Source organism: Numenius arquata, chromosome 8 (genome assembly GCF_964106895.1).
Source record: "Numenius arquata chromosome 8, bNumArq3.hap1.1, whole genome shotgun sequence".
NCBI lineage: Eukaryota > Metazoa > Chordata > Aves > Charadriiformes > Scolopacidae > Numenius > Numenius arquata.
The window spans coordinates 30,560,415-30,581,584 of record NC_133583.1 but is presented as its reverse complement, the minus strand read 5'-3'; the positions used below and the strand labels follow the sequence as shown (position 1 = coordinate 30,581,584).

At 39.0% G+C, this 21,170-nt stretch overlaps 2 protein-coding genes across 3 annotated transcripts in view; both read right to left on the bottom strand.

Annotated features, from left to right (window-relative positions):
- The window catches only part of RABGAP1L (RAB GTPase activating protein 1 like), a 257,373-nt gene that overhangs the window by 159,142 nt on the left and 77,061 nt on the right, over positions 1 to 21,170 (bottom strand). The window lies entirely within an intron of this gene.
- Positions 9,134 to 10,219, bottom strand: GPR52 (G protein-coupled receptor 52). Its single transcript, XM_074152510.1, has one exon. The coding sequence runs from the start codon at positions 10,217 to 10,219 to the stop codon at positions 9,134 to 9,136; it is 1,086 nt and encodes a 361-aa protein (XP_074008611.1).

The window sequence follows — 21,170 nt, the reverse complement described above, 5'->3', positions numbered from 1 at the left end:
AAATACAGGCATTATAATTCATAAATTAAGATGATCACGGAAGCACAATTGTATCAACGACCAACCATCACAGACGTACTTTTCCCCCCAAGAAGCTTCTCAAACTAGGATAAACCAGAAGAAAGGAGCTACAGATGCACAGGGACAACATGGACAAAACTTCCAGCTGCACTTAAGCAATAACCCTCATATACTGCCATCAGAATCAAAGGAAATGCAACAGAGAGATAAAGTATCTCCATAAATCCCATCAAAAATGCTGATTCACCACCAAAACAAAGTTTCTTTAGTTAGCAACATTTACAAATAAAATCAGTGGCAAATAACATTTCAGCCCAAAAGAAGAGGCTGGAGAACTTGTCATCTGTTGATGAGGCTTGTTGCCAAGACATCTGAAATCTAGTGAACAAAGTACAGCAAAACACAGCAATATCTTCCTTTAGATACAATGAAATGCAGCCTAAATAGATTTAAGACTAGACATAGTTCCCTTCAAGGACATGATCTTTCTAATATTCTCATAAAGGCTTTTACATGAGTCAAGTGAAGAACACATCTATGTAACAGCAAAATTGAATTTAAAATTCAAATCTAAAATGGAACTCTAAAAAAAACCCCAAAAAACAAACAAACAAAAAAAACCCACAAAAACAAAACCAAACCAAAAGCCAGAGATTAAGTAAAGCACAGCCAGAAAAGGAAAATAATTAATTGGTTGTGAGTTCCCAAGCACACAGAAATACGGTCTCTGAAAGTCCCAAGTTAAAAAAATTTAAAAAAATCTTTAAAATAATTTAATTATGATAGCATGTATTTATGCTCATGCTTATTAGATTTCTTGCTTTTCTATATGTCATCTTCATAAACCAACATGAGGTACTGCCTGGACAATATTAAGTAGCCAATATTACAGTGCAAGTAGTTTTGGGTAAAGGTCTTTCATTTATAGCCTGTGTTTGCTGTTTTGGCTTTGGTAATTTTAGTATACACTTAGCACTTAAACAACTCTAGCCACAAAGTGGTCCCCAAAGCCCTTGAAATGAAGAAAAAACTGTCACTGAAACCTTGACATTACATCACTCTTTAAAACCCTTATGTAAGTATAGTTGCATTAAAATTCGTTATAAAAATTGTAGTGTCCAAAATCTACCCGATTGTAATAAAATTCACTTATGAAGATCCTGTTAACCTATTGAGGGCAGAGATGAAAAACAGACTAATCTGTTCATGACCTGACAACAATTCATTACTCATAGTAAACGGAGCTCTCTTTTTTCATGACAACAAAATTTCCTTACCATTAAAAACCCTAATAAATAAAGCTCTGCAAAAACCCTGTTGAGGAAGTTTAAGGCATTACTGCCTTCAGCTGTCTATCCCACCCCTTCTGTGGAATCATAGAATCATAGAATGGTTAGAGTTGGAAGGGACCTTAAATATCATCAAGTTCCAAGCCCCCTGCCATGGGCAGGGACACCTCCACCAGACCAGGTTGCTCAAAGCCCCATCCAGTCTGGCCTTGAACACCTCCAGGGATGGGGCAGCCACAACTTCCCTGGGCAACCTGTTCCAGTGTCTCACCACTCTCACGGTGAAGAATTTCTTCCCCATATCTGATCTAAATCTCCCCTCTTTCAGTTTAAAACCATTACCCCTCGTCCTATCACTACATTCCCTTATAAAGAGTTCCTCCCCACCTCTCCTGTAGGACCCCCTTTAGGTATTGGAAGGCTGCTATAAGGTCTCCCCGGAGCCTTCTCTTCTCCAGGCTGAACAACCCCAACTCTCTCAGCCTGTCTTCATAGGAGAGGTGCTCCAACCCCTCTGATCATCTTCGTGGCCCTCTGCTGAACCCATTCCAACTGGTCCATATCCTATGTTGGGGACTCCAAAGCTGGACACAGTACTCCAGGTGGGGTCTCACCAGAGCGGAACGGAGCAGTAGAATCACATCACTCGCCCTGGAATCTTCCTCCTACTCAGAAAATTAACTCCACGTAGTACGAGTATAAGCAGAGGACATGCATAGGCTTCAGCCATGCTAGCGTTCTCTGCCATACAGCCCTACCCACTGCCAAAAATGGGTTTGCGCTAAGCTGCCAGACTGACCTGAAAGAACCACGGGAAGAGGAGGCAAGGCGAGGCGCAGGCATGTTTCATTCTGCTGCCGGAACGGTACCAATTCAAACCACCACCGGTTTAGTCAGCGAACATGAATCAGAGGTTTAAATGGCACGCCATACCAAGAGGCCTACACGAATCTTAGCAGGAAACAGGGAAGTATCCCTATTCCAAAATGACACAAGTGTTTTGTATTTGATGGTCCTCATTTACACACAGTAGTGAACACAGAGGTAGAGCAACACAGTGGCATTAAGGTACTGAAATAAATAAAGGTCACTCGCTCTCTGTGCTTGGCCCCGCAAGGCCACAACCTCACCCGGGCTCATCTGATGTAATAATTTCATGCAACAGATGAGGAGCAGTCCCTCTGAGGAACAGTCAGCTCTTCTGCCTCAATACACGGTTCCTGTATCTGTTTCCCCACAATAAAACAGCTAATGTGAACCCGTATGCTATAATCACTTAATAAACACCAAAAACCCGCGGGTTCAGCAAGTGTCTTTCCTAGGTCAGAATAAATTTGCCTGATCATGGAAAATGTCATTTGTCCATTGACAATTCTAAAATTAGATGTCGCACAAGAAGAATTTTTAAATAATACATGCGCAAGCATCAATAACACTGGAGATACAATACAAGGATTAGAAACCCTCACCTGGTACAGGTATTTGAAGACTTTCCTGACTAAAGCGTATGAAATTCAAAGCAGTGTATGTTCCACAACTAATATACTTTGTTCTCTTCTGGGGACACTCTATTATACTTTGCCAAAACACTATCATATTCTTCACTTAAATATCTCATAAAATTGACTTCTTCCATTATGAAAAGAATTTGCTCTTATTCAAATCATTTAAAGAAAAAGGGGAAAAAAAAAAAAAAAGACAGCAAACATTATTTCATTTAAGGAAAACGAAGAAACAAAAAGCAATGCTGTCAAGACACAGAAATGCCCTGGCATGATTAACGCTGACATCTCTGAGTTTCCCCTTCTCAAAACCTTTGTGTCTTGTCACTTCTTCTAATACTTCTGGTTGCAAAATTTAGACTGAGAGCTTTGAAAGCAAGGATGAACACCGCATACAAAAAGTGAAACTCTTTTCCCTGGTCATCACTGCACTTAAAAAAGTTTCATTTTGATCTGAATCACCTTTTCTTCGTTCAGAGTCACACAGTGATTAAAACGAAAAGCCTTCAGCTCTGCTGTAACGTTCTTCTCAAGAGGGTTAAGTTTGGCAGCAGTCGGCATAAGACTGTGATAAAATCCCGAAGATCTCCAGGCACTTCTACTGCCTGAAATTGCTTTTCCTAGCCTCCTGTCAGTGCAGCTGAAAGCACTAAGGTTTCTTTATGTTCATCCTACCTTTCACAGTACTTGAACAATGGAAAAGTCCACGGAAATTATGGATGTAAAAGTGAGCGGTTTTTAGTATTTTCTGGAGGCTGTGCTGGGGCACAGAGCCATTAACAGCTGCTTCTCCATGCACATACTGTTCCTTTAGCACTTAAAGCTCATGAAGCTCAGAGGATTTTCCTAATATCAGATCGAAAAAGGAGTCATTTCATTTAAGAATAACTAGAAAAATCTGTGAGTAGGAAGCTACTCAAATATCCTTCTAAATTGCTTTCACCCCACAAAACTACAGTAATGGCACAGACATTTCTTAACAATTAAAAATGCTTAATGACTGCAGAGATCTATGTATAAATTCAGTACCTACTTTAAAAAAAATTAAACATGTCTATGTTAAATTGGGGAGGGGGAAATCAGATTTTACTTGAACTTTGTATTTAGTTTAGCAAAATCATGCAATCTTTGGAAAATACTGTCTTTAAGCAATGTTCCAGGTAACGCTGCAAGTGACAGGAAAACACTACCTCAGTGATGCTTCCATTTCTGGAAAGGCCTAAAAATTAATCAGCATCTTGTTAACAAAGGAAGGTTTGGTTTTGCCATTCAAATGACATTCGTAAAATATTTTAATCAAGAAAACCCCAATAAAATAAATCTAATTCAGTTCTTTAGTAGAATGATGCACCGCTCCATCCATAAAACACCCTCAAGAAAGACAGATGTTACGGGGCAAGGATGAAGGAAAAGGCTTAAACTTATCCTTTCGGTGACAGGGACAATAAAACTGAAAGATCTGCAAATGAACTGATCCTGGAGGATGGCTGGGGAGGCCACTGCCACCTTCATTGACATTCTTCCCCCACAGCAATGTTGGCCTCCTGAACATCCGGCACTGCTCCTTGGCAAAGTCAGCTCCAGGACCATCGTGTTGCTAGGCACGCTGCAACTGAGTTTAGGAGCTGTTAAAGGGGCATTCCCTCCACAAGCAGCGGCCTGGATCAAGAGATATAGATCCTCAGCAGTGAAGCAGCAGCATTAAAAAAAACAAAACAAAAACAAACAAAAAAAAAAAAAAAAAAAAACACAAACCCAAAACCCACAAACCAAACCCCGATACATGAATTTGCTTGGCTACAACTGTTATACGGAAAGATGAAATAGTTTCACGTTGAGAACCAACTGTGAAAAAACTGTATTAAATCTGATGCATTTCCCATCAAATCGATATCCTGTTGCAACAACTATTTTTTGTTTATAGTGAAACTTAATTCATCATACGGAAGATGAAACAGCTAATGAAACAGTTAATCATTACATCGATACACTTTTCTCAACAGCCGATACCTAATATTGACCAGTAAGTTATTTTACCAAAAAAAAAGACGTTACTAGTTTTGCTGAGTGTAAAGAGTGTGATTATGGATATTCAGTTATCAGACACTAATGAATTAAAAATATTATAAAAACAATATAAATGCTTTTTTTACAAAGGTCTTCATAAACTGTATCTCTGAAAGGTGGCTCAGCAAAACAAAACACTCCAATCTTTTCAGCAGAGGAAGCACAAAGATTCTGCACAAAAATAAACCTAGCATGATACCTCATGTTTTACCAAGTACAACTACAACATGGATTCTTAAGCAGAAATAGGGAAAAAAAAAAAATCTTACAATAAAACAATAAATAAACTTTTACAAGACAGCATTGTGTTTCTCATTACCACAGTTTTTCTTTCCTTCCTTTCAAAGGATAGCATTTTAAGGAGAAATTCACTTAGCCATTCCAGAAAATAAGGAAAGGGATACAATTTGTTGAAGAAAATATTCTTTTTCTGGTAGCCCTTTTGCTGCCATTACACAGGGTTTATTTTTTACTTTTCCTCAGGCTGAAGACATCAGGTTCCAAAAATGGTAAGGCAATTGACCTTGACATAGCCCCTGTTACGCTACAAGCATAAGTATTCAAGAGAAATGTAATGGCACAACATAATCTACCTCCACAAAGAGCTTTATGTATATATGTTTGTTTTGCTTACCTTTTAGACATATCTCTTAATTTTAATTTTATTTTTCATTCAATATTTTACATATGTTTTCTTCTCATGACTACTGTTTTTTTATTTACTTTTTTTTTTTTTTTAAAGGAAGCTAAAGTTTTAGCAACTCTCTCAATGTATCTGTATAACGAGAGATTTCATTTTTACCTATATTATCAACTCCGATTTTATAAGGTCAACTTCTTTGGTCAGTGTCTAATCATCTATTTACCAGGCTTTTCATGAGTGGTAAAGATCTTTAGGCAAATGAAAGCGGGATATGTATTTCAGATGCCAGCTTTAAAAATCTCATTCTTTAATCAGATTTTCATACAAGAACACGAGACTTATATAATGACAGAATGAAAATCAAAAGTGACAGACTGGGTGAGTGGAATTCCTATTGGACTTCTTTTGTTCATCAAAACGTCCAGCCTTATAATTTTGGAAGAGAATTTAGCACCAGCTGGAATCCTCAGACAGCATTAGTAAAACAGTAACAAACCTCCCTCAAATAAAATTTTAAATCATGAGTTCAGAATGCACTTTCAGAAAATGAAACAAATTTGCTAAATTTAAAAATTCACGTGCCTGACCATCACGTCAAACCCTGTCATCATGGAAACAGCACAAAGAAACACAGAATTTAACTCTGCTGAAGATGTTTAATTTTACAGATTCAGAAGACTCAGGTTTAGAGAGTGAAGTGTGTCTTTACAGCAACTGAAATTCAGGGTCCAGATAAGCAAATTGGCGTTCTTGCTCCAATAACATTAAGCCAACGTTTAAGAAACAACCCCCCCCCAAAAAAGGGCAAAGAACTTAGGAACCTACAATTTGTTTGCAGGGTACTGGATTTCTACCATATTCTCTCCCTCCAAGGACAGCCTGAGGAAAAAGGAAATCTTCAGTCCCAGCTGACAACTCCACGAGCACAACACAACGGTAGAGAGAAAAGTATTGCTAACTCTGCCCTTTAGGGCAAGGAGCCGGTGGGCTGGTGAGTAAACCTTGTGCCGCAGCCTCTGAAGTGAAGCTCCCTTTCTGACCTACCATTCGCTGGCAATAAAGCTTCAAGTTGCTGCACACCAGCTCCGTTCGGTGAGGTTATAAAAGCAGGGTTCAACTAAGGCACTACCGATACACAAATGAGTTAGGCTTGTGTATTTCTAGATATTTGTGGTTCCAGGACCACGCTAACAATACATCTACTGCCTCCAGGCTGCGTTGCTTGATTTTAATAAAAGGTTAGTTTGACTTCAAGCATTTTCTAGAACTTTTCTTGAATTTCAGGAGGTCCCATAGAAACTTATTACCAGGAATGCCAGTGAAAAAACAAAAGCAGTAAGCGGCCAGCTCTGGAGTGCAGATATAAAACTACTTTATTGGTATGAAACCAGCCCCATGAGCTGTGAGAAATGAGATATTTCATTGTTCCTTGTCTAATTCTAGCACGCTGAGGACCTACTAAGCAGGAAACAATGACAAAATAATGACAAAACGAAACGAATCCAAGTGTGTTTGTAAGAAGAGATGGGGTTACACAACCTTATAGAGCAGCAGTCAGCCAAAAAGAGCCTTCCGAAATAAACAGCAACTTTTCAAAAGAAGGCAGCAGACACATTCCTGTAGACACAGAGCGTTATGAGATACATGCAAAGAATACTACTCATTTTTCCATAATATCTATCAGGGCTAATTGCCAGCAACAGCTCAGCTTCGCTAGAGGAACGTTTCAAGTCATATTTCAATCTGCTTTACAGATTGTGCAATGCTAGAAACCAGTATATAAACGTTTAAGACAGCAAATAAGCAGCTTTTGAGGTCCGCGTTTTAAATCATTCACTCTTGAGTCCTAACCCAAAAAAAAAAAACTTTCACAGAGAACAGAACGTAACATCAGGGAACTAAAGCCAAGGCTGGTTTTGATATACATAATACTACTTTATTCCATTGTTTCAACTTTCTTACAGGTTTAAAAAAATGTACAGGGGTTCAGAACCACCTCAAAAGAACAAAGAATACATAATTAAGGGAGATCTAGAGTCAAACCACAAGTGTGCAAGCGTGGTTAGCTTCCATTACAAAAAGTAATAGGCACGATCTTTACATATGCATTTTGGTGAAAGAAGGAATAATAGTGCAGTGTTAAAAGGCACCAATAATCAATAATTGGGCCTTTTTTAAAAGCCAATAACCATCTAAGAAAATTACATTTGGTTCAAAATAATAATTTAAATATTGTATTGACTGGCATGCATCTGAACCCCTGGCAATTTATTACACAAACCTAATGTGCGCCCTTGCAAAATAAAAAAGATTTCATCAGTGGACCTGAAAATCAGTTCAGTACAAAAGGAAATACTGAAGCTCTTTGCCTGTATTTAATACTAAACTGTCTTGTTCACCTCCTCCAAGAACACTTGTCTAACAAACAGCTATTCAACAACTGCACAGAAGTATTTCTCTTAAAGCAAGTGTAATTTTTTTAATCCTGTAGCACTGACCTATTCCATGTGCTATGAAAACATTAGGCACAGACCACAATTTACATTTTCTCTAAAAAAAATACAGTATGTGCAAGCTAGGTTCACAGAACGGATTGACAGCTACAACAATAAGCTATTTAGACTTTCCAGAGAAAAGGGTTAGTTAGTTTTAATTTTCTAAGCAGTGATGCACACTGCTGTGTGCAATTATCATATTTGTGTTAGGATTATCTGTGTAGCCAATAAAGGTAAAGCTTTAGTACACCCTAAAGGACACTACATCGATAGTGTGTGCTAATTTAACAGGATCAAGAGAATGAAAGATTGAAGAAGTCATTGTACATGGGCGGCTGCAGTCAGCCAGCCAGGAAGAGCTATTGTTTTTCTGCAGGAAGAATGGTTTGAAACTCAGTTTACCTCGTAGGTGCCCTCAAACTAAACCACTTGGACACGATGGGATCTGGGGATGCACAGTATGGGGAGGGGGGAGAAAAGAAAAAAAAAAGGGGGGGGGAAATGCGAGGGAGAGCTTCTCTGACAGTTGTACCAAAATGTGCCATTTTATCCAAAAGCGTCATGCCCAGTGTAGGTTTTATGATTGCGGACTGTTTGTACAACTGAAAATTGTACAAGATGTGTGCAGAGATAGAGCTGATTATTAATCTGCAATATCTACTATAGTCCTCAGGTACATAATTTACGGATAGCCACTTACTGTGTTGTTGATTGTTTCCTCTTAAATATATTTAAATTCAGAAGGCTACAGTATATTCTGACACAAAGATAGTAAGACAACTTTTCTACAAGGGGGAAAATGTACGGTAGTAACTAACTAATGTATTTTATGAGGAACCTCCTCTGACGTGGTAGTTATTTCATGCCCTTTGGAAGATTTTTAGTTCTGACTTTCTTCATCGTCTCCGTCGAATTGCTCTCCTCACAATTTCATAAGAGCTATATTCAAGTTCAGCGACCCCTCTTACAGCAGCCTTTTCCTTTATCCACAATTACTTTTAAACTCACTCTGACATCATAGCAAACTATTCAAGTAAACATTTCTCTTCTGGCAAGCTTCCAGATACAAGCAAGTATTACCAAAACTCCACATTTGATTACATGCGCCAGTTTTCTTTAAATGGAGCAGGAATTTGCCCGTTTTCTTGGTTTAGGGTCCCGTACATCCCTGTCTTTTAAACACATACAAGATGAACATATTGTCTCTGACAGTCTCCGCAGTCCCAGCCTGAAAACGCTGTTGGAGAGGCTATATATCACACAGTTGCAGAAACTATTGCTTATAGCAAGCCATGTCGTTAAGAAGGAAAGTGCTGGGTTTTCCAACACCCTAGAGCTCTCCAGCAGAAAGTATATGATATAAGGGAGCCACAGCATGTAGAACACACTGGTTATCCGAAACAAAACCATGGCATAGCGGCGATCGGGGCTGTGCCCAGTCTCCCCAGCAGCATCCACTTCATGGCTAGGAAATCGAGCTCTCCGATCATTTATCTCTTTGGTGTGCTGCCGGCAAATTTTAAAGATGTGGAAATACGTGAAACATATGACAAAGGCAGCAGGAGCGTATAGTAAGCACACGATAAAGCCAGTAAAATAGGCATTAGTTAGCCAAGAGGTAGCACACCATTCAAAAATATCTCCATGGTAACCAGGTTTCCCCCAACCAAAAAAGGAAGGCAAGAAGATCAGACAAGAGTATATCCAGATCAAAATGATGCAGATTCTCAAGCGACAAGGTGTGACCAGTTGATTATAGGAGAGAGGCTTTGTTATAGCGAGATAGCGATCCACACTGATGCAAGCAAGACATGCCATAGATACGCTTTTGAGCACAGAGATGATATATCCAAAAACTTGACAAGTCAAGGACTCGTGGACACCTGTCGAGTAGTGGAGCAGTGACAAAGTAGGAACCAAGCAGCTAACTCCAACAAAAAGATCAGCATAGGCCATGGTCTGAATAAAATAGCTGGTGGTATAATGATGCAGAAGTGGAGCACAGTGAAAAACAAATATCACAGTTAAGTTACCCGCAATAATTAAAAATGTTAGCAACACAATAACAACTGTCTCAAGGATACAGATGTCAACTGCATTGTAGTGACCAAATCCAAGAGGGCAGGAGAGATGCTCAGATCTGTTCATAACACTACTGCTCATATTCAGAGTCCTCCATTCAATCCATCGGGACTGGTTCATGTTTTGTGATTAGGGAACACTGCAATCTGAGCCTTAGCGAGCAGATGACCTGCTTAACAGCAGCTAAACTCTGCTTCAGCGTCTCACGATCTCTCTTTGTAGACACTGCCAGTGCTTACATTTGAGAGGATTATAGTCCCATAGCTGTTGATGCCTCCTCAGCATCAGTGCATCACCTCTGGCACACCTTAGCTTTAAGGAAAGAAAGAAATAAAGAAAGAAAAAGAAAAGAGAAAAAAAAAAAAAAGCCAGAAAGAGAAAGGCCACTGATCAGCTCCTCCAGTGCTCTTGACCAATCTTTAACAAACACAAGGCACTTCTAAAACAAACAGGTACTGTGAAATACGGAAATAAAAACTGACAAAAGAAAGACACATTCCTTTTGCAGGGAAGGAGGGGAGGAATCTCTGACTGCTTATTTTCCTGAGAAAGTCATTTACTTTGGAATATAATGGGTTGAGGAAGGGAAGGAGGAACCTCAGTACAGCTCAGGTTTCCTGGACCAGCAGTTATGGGAGACAATCTTTTTAACGTCTCAATTTAAATCACAGACTGACTGGAGAGTAAAGGAAAAAGTTCATCATCTAATGCTGTCTTTTCTGGCTCCATTCAGGAGATGGTACTCCATCTTATCCATGCTATCCATTGGAAAGGTAAGGAAAACATTTTTGTCAAGGTTAATTCCAATAGACTCACCACTGTTTGGGTATGAATAATGAATTTTATTTGGAGGGTGTCAGGCGGGGGACAAGGCAGATTTGTCCTCTGACTCCCAAGAAAGAAAACATACATCTCACATACAATGAGGAAGATCGTGTCTATTCATTTAAAAATGAAAATAATTTAAGAATAGAATTTGGAGACTTATGTCAATATTCACAATTCCTTCAAACAGTTATAGTCCATTACAATTATTAATGCCAGAAGCATAATTCAGGGTCCCCACAGACAAAATAAATTCTCTTGAATTTAATTTCAGCAAAGGTAATTTAAAATAATCATCTTTGGAAACTCTGCCATATCTGCTACAGTGGATCAGTACACAGGAGTTCATAGGTATATCCCTGATATTGCTCACCTCTGTAGCAACACCTGAATCATTTCACAAACCCCCATACAACGAGAACAGAAACTTCCATCTGCATTCTGCTGTGAAGCTAATGAAATGCTGATTTGACTAGAAAAGCTGCCATTGTTTACTACTCCATCATTCTGTTATTCAGCTTCATCTTCTACGTAGTCTTAGGGCTTCTATATTTATTAGACGATCAGCATAATAAATAGTTGCTTTAAAAAAAAAAATGTTCTTCTAATTGCAGGACATTACCTTATTCATTTTATTTGCAGTTATGGAGAAAGCAAACGTTAAAAGAAAGCTTCTTCTGTGTTCGGTTTTAAGTAAATGCTTGATTAGTTCAGGAATCATTAGGCAGGTAATTAATTGTATACAATCATGTTTTTTGAAAGGCCCCTAAAATGTTAAAACCATCTTTAGTCCTAGAGTTCCTGAGACTAGAAGGCTGGCAGTGAAAATTAATGAATCCACACAAAACGATCTCCAAGGTCATTCAGATATTACGCTGGCATTTGCTTTAAGTCTCTTTAAAAGTACTAGAATCGCTCTGATGTTTCTGATAGTCCTTTCTGTGTCTTCAGGAAGAATTTCAGATACTAGAAAAGAGAAATTCTCAATTCTGTTGCAGCAGTTTGAGAGAAAGCATTCTTTTTGGAGTTAATTTCCTGTCATGCATCGCCACGCTGTACAGAAAGTCCTTTTGATTTTATAACATCCCAGAATATTTCCGGCTATTCATTCCCTTCGTCTACAAGCAACAGAGCCCGTATAAAATTACTACTTTCTCTAATTCTTCGTTAAAGCAATATAGCAATCTCTCACCTACACGCATCCTTATCAGCCGCTATGATGAACTGCTTGACAGGGGAGTCCTAGTTACTGTGGTGCGGCTAGAGCTTCTGTCGCTATTTCTCTCCTTCCCCCTTGAAATTATTGCTTGCACCTGAGTCCGCTCCTCCTCCTCCTCCTTCTCCTCCTCCTCCTCCTCCCCAGCCGATGCAGACGAGCCGGGCGCTGGAAAGGTGACTGGCTCCCCCGCCCCCCCCTCTCCGGCGCGCAGCCAATGGCCGGGCCGCGCCGCTGTCACTAGGTAACGGCGGCCGGGCCGGGCCGGGCCGGCGGCGCCCCCCGCAGCGCGACGGGGGAACCGAACGGCACCGAACGGCTGCTCCGGCGGGGAAGGGCTGCGGGTACGGCCAGGAGCGGGTCCGTACCCCGCAGCCCCCCGCGTTAACCTCGGTACGGGAGGGAGACGGCTCCGGAGTCAAAGCAGCCGGGGCGGTGGGAGTCTTGAAGTCTTGGCGACCCGCTCCTTCGAACTGGGGACCCGAGTGGGTGGCAAAGCCCACTGAACGCCAAAGGAACGATGTCCGAAGTCCACAGGACACGCAGCCCGCCCCCCTCCTCCCCCCAAATAATTTAATCGAACGTTTAAATCGTGTCCACCCAACTACGTTGGGTGGACACGATTTAAACGTTCGATTAAATTATATAGGTTGTATAGTTGTGTAGGTTATCCAACTGAAAAGGTTTATTAAGCCTTATTCTCAGATCACTAACTTCACGTGCATCTCTCCTTTTAGGAAGCTAAACATTTACAATGTATACCTGCCACGGTTTGACACAAATTTTGTCCTGCTTAAAAGACAAAATTACTGTCCCTTAAAAGTTCATTGTTTTCATACGTAAGGCAGATTTATTTTAAAACTCATTATTTTCATACTTAAGGCAGGTTTATTTTACTACTCATCTGCAACTGGTTTCAATACTGTACCAATTTCTAATTGCTCCAACTGATCGCAAACATCGGTTTTAATACTTGTGAGTAACACCTTATTTTCCAAAGCACAGACTTTTAAACCCAATTATCTGATCTCTCTATTCGTGCAAATGGATGCTGTTATTCCCTGATTAAGGACTCAGGACTTTTGTTTACTTTGTGCTTCCTAAAAATAAAACCAGTAACAGAAGTACAATCATCAAAGTTATCCTACATAGACACTCCATACGTCCTTAGACACAGAGAGAAAAAGCAAATTTAGATACCAAAATACCAACCAAGAAAGGCTTATTTCGGGCTACAGATCAGTAAAATACATGTGTCAAGAACGGTATCCGAGGCTTTAACAAACTAAGTCATTAGAAACTATAGCAATTTAAATTCTTCTAGTTCCAAGGCAAACCACAGGCAAAATTTTAATAAGCTGCTCCTGGGTTAACATCTTGTATTTCGAGTATAGCCTGGAGCAAATATCTAAGGCTGAATGACAAGTCTGTGGAAACGTGAAGCAGCATAAAATGCAGAAGTGTGAGAGTGTTTTGCCATAATGGCATGTGATAATTCCAAAATCTTCCATCGAAGGATTTAAGAAAATATTAAAATCACTCCAATATCTCAGAACTGTAAGTGTCTGCAACAACAGATTACAGCTTTAAGCCACAGCTCTCCATACCACGGGCGGAACAATAGGAAGCAATTTTTATTCCTCCTCTTCCCACTCCTCCTATGGGGGAGGAGGAAGAGAATAAACAACGGTGTGCACAGGCATGGCAGCAACCAGTACTTCTCCTTCCCCTCCCTGGGCCTGCTCGTGGTGGGCACTAGAGACACAAAGGGCCAAAACATCTTAAAATGTACATTAGAACGTCTCAAAGACAGAAGGGCACGTTAGAGACGCAAAGGCAAAGCCTAAAACTAAGTGGACCACAGAAACGACATGCTCAGTTGCATCCTGCTCGATACAAGATTTGAATATTGGTATCTGCTAAAGCTTCCAAATGTTACGGTCACCACCGAGTCACCTTGCTCACAGGTCAGATCCAGCTGCTGTACAAACCTGCAGCGCCTATTACTCTGTGCTCAGAGCACCGAACTCTGATAACAAGCACTTGTGTCAGCCAAACGTTTCAGGGTCTCGCGCAAGAAATCCGCCTGCTGCTAAGCGGGTAAGAAAGAGGTAACAGAAAAATCAATGGCAACCTCTGCTGGTTGGTTTTCAATGCAGGTAAAATGCTTCCCTTCCATGAATTATAATTAAAGGGACAAAGTGATACAAAAGTAAGGAAGTTTGATTTCTTTGTGGAAATATGAGCAGGCTGCAAATATGCTGCAAGCTGCCAATGGCTTTATCACCTCGGCTACTCCCGCAGCCCGCCTCCCAGAGGCATTTCCTAATAAGAAATGCAAACTGCAACAGACTGACTGCACTAACTGGTACTGTATTTCATGGAAATTTGGAGGCAAGTTAAAATTAAAGCAGAAATGAGCTAGTCCTGACAAAAACTATGCAATTACAGACAGAATTTTACAAGATGTGGCAATACCGAAATGTTATATCAGAGACAGCACACTAAAAAGCTATATGGAAAAAGTTTTCTATCTGTAGATTAGAGTCACAGTAGTGACTCTAGCACAGTTTTAAATACAACTTGCTTTGGGATTTTTTTTTTTTTAATTTGCATATAAAGAAAAGGAAGTGAGAAAGAGAAAACAGTTATGCTGGAACAATTAATGGCTGTCACCAAGGCAGTATTTTACATGGTGCATAAATTCCATAGTTGGTTATGTCCAGCAGAAGGACTAAGCACTCTTTCCAGCTGAATAGAAGGAGCAACTCCACACCTTCTTTATGAATTACATCAGCTAGAAACAACAGAACTACCACCCAAAACAGAAGACTCACACCATCTGATCCTGCTGAAAACAGAGGAGATGTGGTAGGAGGTCGAGTTTGGTGTATGAAAAGAAAGCCTTTGGAAGCAGTGGTGATGCGTGTGACCCTGGAAGGAAGTGAGATAAAGCTTCTCAGGCAGAAAAAAAATCCATACAGAGGTAGATCTAGAAGCTCCAAGCATGGAAACAATCTATTACTCATTTCTGTTCATAAAGGAATAGGAGTATTTGTTTGCTAAATCCTTTTCTTGTAAGGCAACAGGACTGATAGAAGTAATTCCTGCAATGCAGAAAGCAGCATCTCAGTTGCACCACTCATTACTAGTTTGAAGTCTTTCAGGACTCTCCATGTTAAAATACTGGATGGTCAGCTGCATTAAACGGGTAACAATAATTTCTGTAAAAATCTTTTAAAAAGACATTGATTAGAGCAGGGAGATGCAGCTGAGAGCGTGGGAGAAGGAACATCATAGTTATTTACTTAGATGCGGCCCTGAATGACAATGTTGATATACATACCAGCTCCTTATTTTCCACCCAAGTCCCTTTTTTTTTTTTTTTTGAAAGTATTATTTTCTTTTATCCGCTTTTTCCTTAGCTTATAGAACAACAGTGTTTCCTCAGTTTGCTCTATATTTATCTTAACTACCTCTGGCATTTGCTTGTTCACCACATCCTATGGACACTCTGGTTTTGTTTTTAATGCCTCCAGAAAAATTCTGTTCTATAGAGCTTGCAGCTTAAAGAGTGAGAGGAGGAAGAAAAATTAGTAGTTGCCTTAAAAATGGTGTGTGTGTATGTGGTTGTTTTTTTTTTTTACATCAGACTAGTGTTTGAAGTTGTTCTCTGAATTCATATTGGTGCTATATATAAGCAGAAATCAGTTTAATTTGTTATTTGGAATGTAAAGTCTCTTCCCAAAACCCATCCACTACAGCTCTCTATTTAAAAACTGCCATGGAGAGCTCTAGCTTACACAGAATACACAGAAATATTCACCTGAGTGAATGAGATAATATCAGATATATAATGCATATAATATGAGATATGAGGGGTGTGTGTGTATATATATACGTATAACTTATTTTTTATCAAAATAATCTTAGGCTTTTTAAACACTTTATGTTGGAAGGCACCTCTGGATATCATCTGGTGCAATGCCCTGCTCAAAGCAAGGCCAACTTCAAAGTCAGGTCCAAGGTCAAATTTAAGTCAGGTTGCACTTGGTCCTATATCCAGCTGAGCTGTGAACATCTCCAAGCATGGAGTTTTCACAGCTTGCCTGGGCCCCTGTTCCAATATTTGACCACTCCCACCGTGACTGCCAGTATCTGCTCTGAATTTTTGTTGTTGCAGTTTGTCCTGATCATCACCAAGACTAAACACACTTGGGCCAGTGGTTAAAGCCCCAAAGTGTTAGTTCTCAAGCAAACTACAGCATCTTGTACAAAGTTTAAACCCATGAAATATCTCATCACCTGATAGTCTCTCATTTATCAGTTTTGCTATCACAGACCAGTTTCCTTTCCTTCTCTCTCCCACCCCATGATGATAAAGAATGCCATAAATCATTTAACAATGCTATGGCCCTCATACTCCAGTGACTGCAAAAAAGATCAACTGACACAAGTTGCACAGCTACGTTTTTGAAATGCAGATGCTCTTTGTGGAGCACTTACCTCATTGCCACAGGAAAAAAATAATCCCCAAAGCCTATATAAGCCTTTCCCACATTAAAGGGGAAACTGAATTTGATGGCAGCAACAGAGTAGACTCTATAAGGTGGGGAAGAAGGAAGGGGCCGGTATAATGTGGAATAATGGGTGGGGGGAGTTCAGGTAACAGGCTGGAAGGGGACAGTAGCTTTCTAAAAGGTCAAGGTATGTGAAGGACGTGGAAGGGAGCTAACAATTCCTTTTCATTTTACTATTACTCCAGCAGGCTCTGCTTCAGCCTGCTCCTCTGCTGGACTCACAGCCCCAGTCCTTTTCCAACACTGTTTCTAATGAGGCAAATATTAGGCAGAATCATGTAAGTGTTAGGTAATTAGGATGCTGTGACACAGAAAAGAAATTGGCAAAAATATATCTTTTTCTGTGTTGTGGTGGATCAGTAGGGAAAAATGGGCACTCACATTTGCAGGTTTATTGTGCCATCCTTTCATACTGTTATTGCCTCAAACACTTCTAAACATGGAAACTTTTAAATTAGCCACTAACATTATTCATGTATTTAATAATTATTAAGCAACTTTTTGGCGTAAATTGCTACAATTTCCCTTTAAACATTACTACTGTGATCTCATGGATTAGATGGTTACTTTTCTGAATTTTACATTAAATAACATTCTTCTTCAGGAGGAGCTTCCCTCAAGATTATATTGATGCTCCTATGACAAATGGAATTCACTTTACAAGCTCAATTTGGAACACAAAATACCACCAAACTTCTGTGTCTCAGATTAACGGAAATAAAACATTGCAATAAACTATCTATCAATTTACTGTATTTACTTCGGGGAAATGCTGTGAAGTTTAATGAATGGTGATAATTTGCATTTTTCAGGAATTAAACATAGCATTTGCTTTAAACAAACAGCACATAAAAACAGGATGCTATTTACTAGCTGACCACATAGGGTAATAAAAGCTCCAAAATGAATTAAAATGGACAATGGAAAAAACAAGAAAACAAGATGGTATGAAAAGCAAAAAATTAAGATACCTGCCCTCAGACAGTTTCATGTGTCTGCCACTAAAACAAATCCACCTGCCCTTAAACTAGCAGTAATTAAAAAAAGAAAAAAAAGAGTATACTGGCAAAAGAATCCAGGCTTACTACCTACCACCGTTCCAGGCATCCCGATGGAGGGCCCTGTTATTTGCATTGCTTTTCCTTTTGCTCCTGCTTTTGACTGCGTGACTAACGTTTAGTTAGTGGTTTGTGACAGCGTACTGACAGACTAAAAGAACGCGCATTTCATTCAGAATTGTCCCTCTGCACTTCAAGTACTATAACAAACCATGTCCTATCCGTGCAGCTGCCCTAACACAAAACACAGCCTCTATGCATGGAAGTACATGAGAGTGAACGGAAATGAACTAGCTATTAATTACACTGCTGTCAAGAGACAAATCAAATTTTCACCTGTTAAATTGCAGGACAAAAGATAGCAATTAAGAGAACTGTAAATGAAGAAATACTGAAATGTAGAGAATAGTCTGAACAGTGCAGGTAGTATTACCCTTCCTTTTCCTGCAGGAATAATTTCTCATATTTTAAAATAATACTTAGAAGATCCTTTTAATATTGCATTCATTTAAACTTTTTAGAGGCATGTTTTGACATAGTTGTGTTTTTCCTAATAATTTTGTCTACGTCAAGCCAGGAATTACGTTCCGTAGCTACTGGTATTCTAAAAGCATATCACAACTGGGCAACCAGAAAGTATATGTTCATAAGGATTCCCACTGGCTTGGCAGAAGAATAAGCTCAGTCTGTATTATTAGTAACTCCATTTTAGCAGAGCTAGAATAAAAGATTTTAAGGCTATCAAAAAAAAAATAATCCCAAAGACTATGATCACCTACTTTGTTTTTTTCACATACTGCAAGCCAAAGAGTTCTCTTAAACTACAGCATGACCTTTTAAAAGGCAACAAATTTTGATTTAATGAGTTCAAATGATGAATATTTTATTGTAGCCTTGACTCAGAAGCCAAGTTCTAAGGCCTGTGCAAAAGCAACCACTAAGACAGAGACACAAGGATCAAAATTGTACACGCCTGTCAGTCTTTCAAAATCACAAGTTTGGATGCAGCAAAGAATAAAGTTGTAGTACACACAAATGTGACTTTCACTCTTCATTGCCTTTTAAAAACAAATGAACAAGAACAGGTGCACCCGGTATTATTGCTTTAAGTTCTCCCAAGAGCACAATTTCTATTTCATCCTCAAACTATTCCTCAGAACTCAAAGCCAAGGCCACACATTCATATGCCATAGTGTGATCAACACTGCATGCGCTTCCTTCTCCATCTCAATACCATACTTCGGCACGGCACAACAGCAACCCTGTATGACAAAAACCTCCCCACCGTAACGTTTGGCAACTTACTTTTAATTTGTGCTGAAAGCTACAACACAGAGAACATTCCCGTGTGTAATTTTTCTTCTCAAAAATAGTTTAAAACCCCTTCAGAATCATCCACTTCACTCCAATTGTCTTTTCTAAAAATTGTTAACTGGCAGCTAACATTATGTGACAAATTCACAGACACGTGTCAGAAACAGATTCAAATCCACTTTTCATGGACGCGGCGTAGGGTAAATGGTCACGGTACCTTCTCCCAGAGCAACTCGTCTAATCTAGATGGGCTGGCTGGAAGCACGTGCTTAGTCACATGGACAATTTACGTTTTGATTTGCGTACATAATTGGCACATTCCACCCTAAACTTTTCCTTTAATAGATTTTTAAAAATAGTGCTTCCTTCAAGGAGAGAAGAGGTGGCCCAGAAAAACACTGAACAACTGGGATCATTCAGGAGAAAAAGTCATAGCTTTGAATGTCGGTGTAGGCAAAAATCATTGAAGAACTAAAGATTCACTATTTGAATTAGTGCAAGATCTACTGAGGAGCACATGGTACTGACCCCAAATCTGGACTAGCAAATCCAATTCCACTGTTTCTTGAGAACAATAAAGCTGAAAACAATCAAAGTAAATTGTCAATTTTAGAAGACTATCTTTAAACAAAGTGTTACTCAGTATTACTATTCCACCACTTTTGCGAAGAAATGGAAAAGAGGAACATGGGAAGGATATAGCATGAAAACTATTTATAAATTGAAGCGTGGCACAATTTCTTTTTATGGATTTTAAGCTCAGCTTCATTTAGACCAAATTTTCCTCCCAGCTGGAACTGCTGAAGAGGTATCACTTGTATTCTTTTACAGCATGGAGTCTGTATCAGCACACACTTGCATCAGTAACCATATATGAGAAAGAATCAGGAATAGCTTTCTACCACGAGGAGTCTAGAGGGAAAATTTGCAAATGGTAGCAGTTGAATTAGACTCCTGGGTAACTCAAGAGACATGGAACCCAGCAATGATAGATATGTTTGGAAAATGCCGCTGAAACCAAGACTTATTTTTTTTCCAGAGTTAAAAATTAGCTAATTAAAATTTAGAAAATCATCTCACCTCTCCTGTTTCAAGATTAATAACATCTAAATACATTCAACTTCCAATAACTAGCAAATTTTGTCTTAGTTTGATTGTATTAGATAATGAGGACATTTATATTTATAGATAGAAATTGGCACATGTAAAATGTTATGAACTGAGAAATTAATATTTTTTTAAAAAAAGAAATACCAAACCTGACATAATTTGCCATCTATAAGAAAGAAAAAATGAAATTAAACATATACTTTATCAGTACTAAAAATAAGTTACATATAAAGACAGCATTTTTGAGAGAAAATATGAGTCCTTTTGGAAAGGACACTATCGGGGAATATAGAAGTCAAGTCTGTAGGTTAAATCCAACTTCTTTCACCAATATTAAATTCACACATAAACCTTTCCCTCTTCTCAAAACTATAGTTGGAAGCTAAATGTCAATTCTCTTTATTCATATATTTTTAGGATATATGACATATAACTTCCCAAAATTCAAATCAACACACTGAACTAAATACTGGCCTCTAAATAACTAACAATATGCCTGGGAAGAGCCATACAGGAATAAATGGAAGCACTGGGTCCTACCTGCTATGTTTGTGTAGGATGCTAGTGGCCATCATTTTTTTATGGCCACTAGAATTAACTTGCCTTCAAAAGACACGCAGCATGTTTTCTGAACACCCTTCTTCCCAGCATGTCTGTAATGGCTGCTGCAGGAACAAACTGAGCATAATTTGTTCTCATACTTTTAATGAAAGATGAGATAAAGAATAACATGACAGAAATGGAGTTACTTGCTGCAAAACTTAAATAGTAATCTTTAAAGCAATCTTACAGTAAAGAACAAGAAAACAACCAAACAGAATTTTTCTTTATGCTTTCAACAGCATAAAGAAAAATGCTTCCCGTTATCAGTAGCAGTTGCCTATATCTTATTTATAACCATTCCATATAATGAAATAAAGATATTGGAAATGACTCTAACAGTTATGGTTTTCTAATATATTAACTAC

What these genes read in the sequence shown, in the direction of transcription:
- GPR52 (XM_074152510.1), bottom strand. Translation starts at nt 10,219, where the DNA reads ATGAACCAGTCCCGATGGATTGAATGGAGGACTCTGAATATGAGCAGT.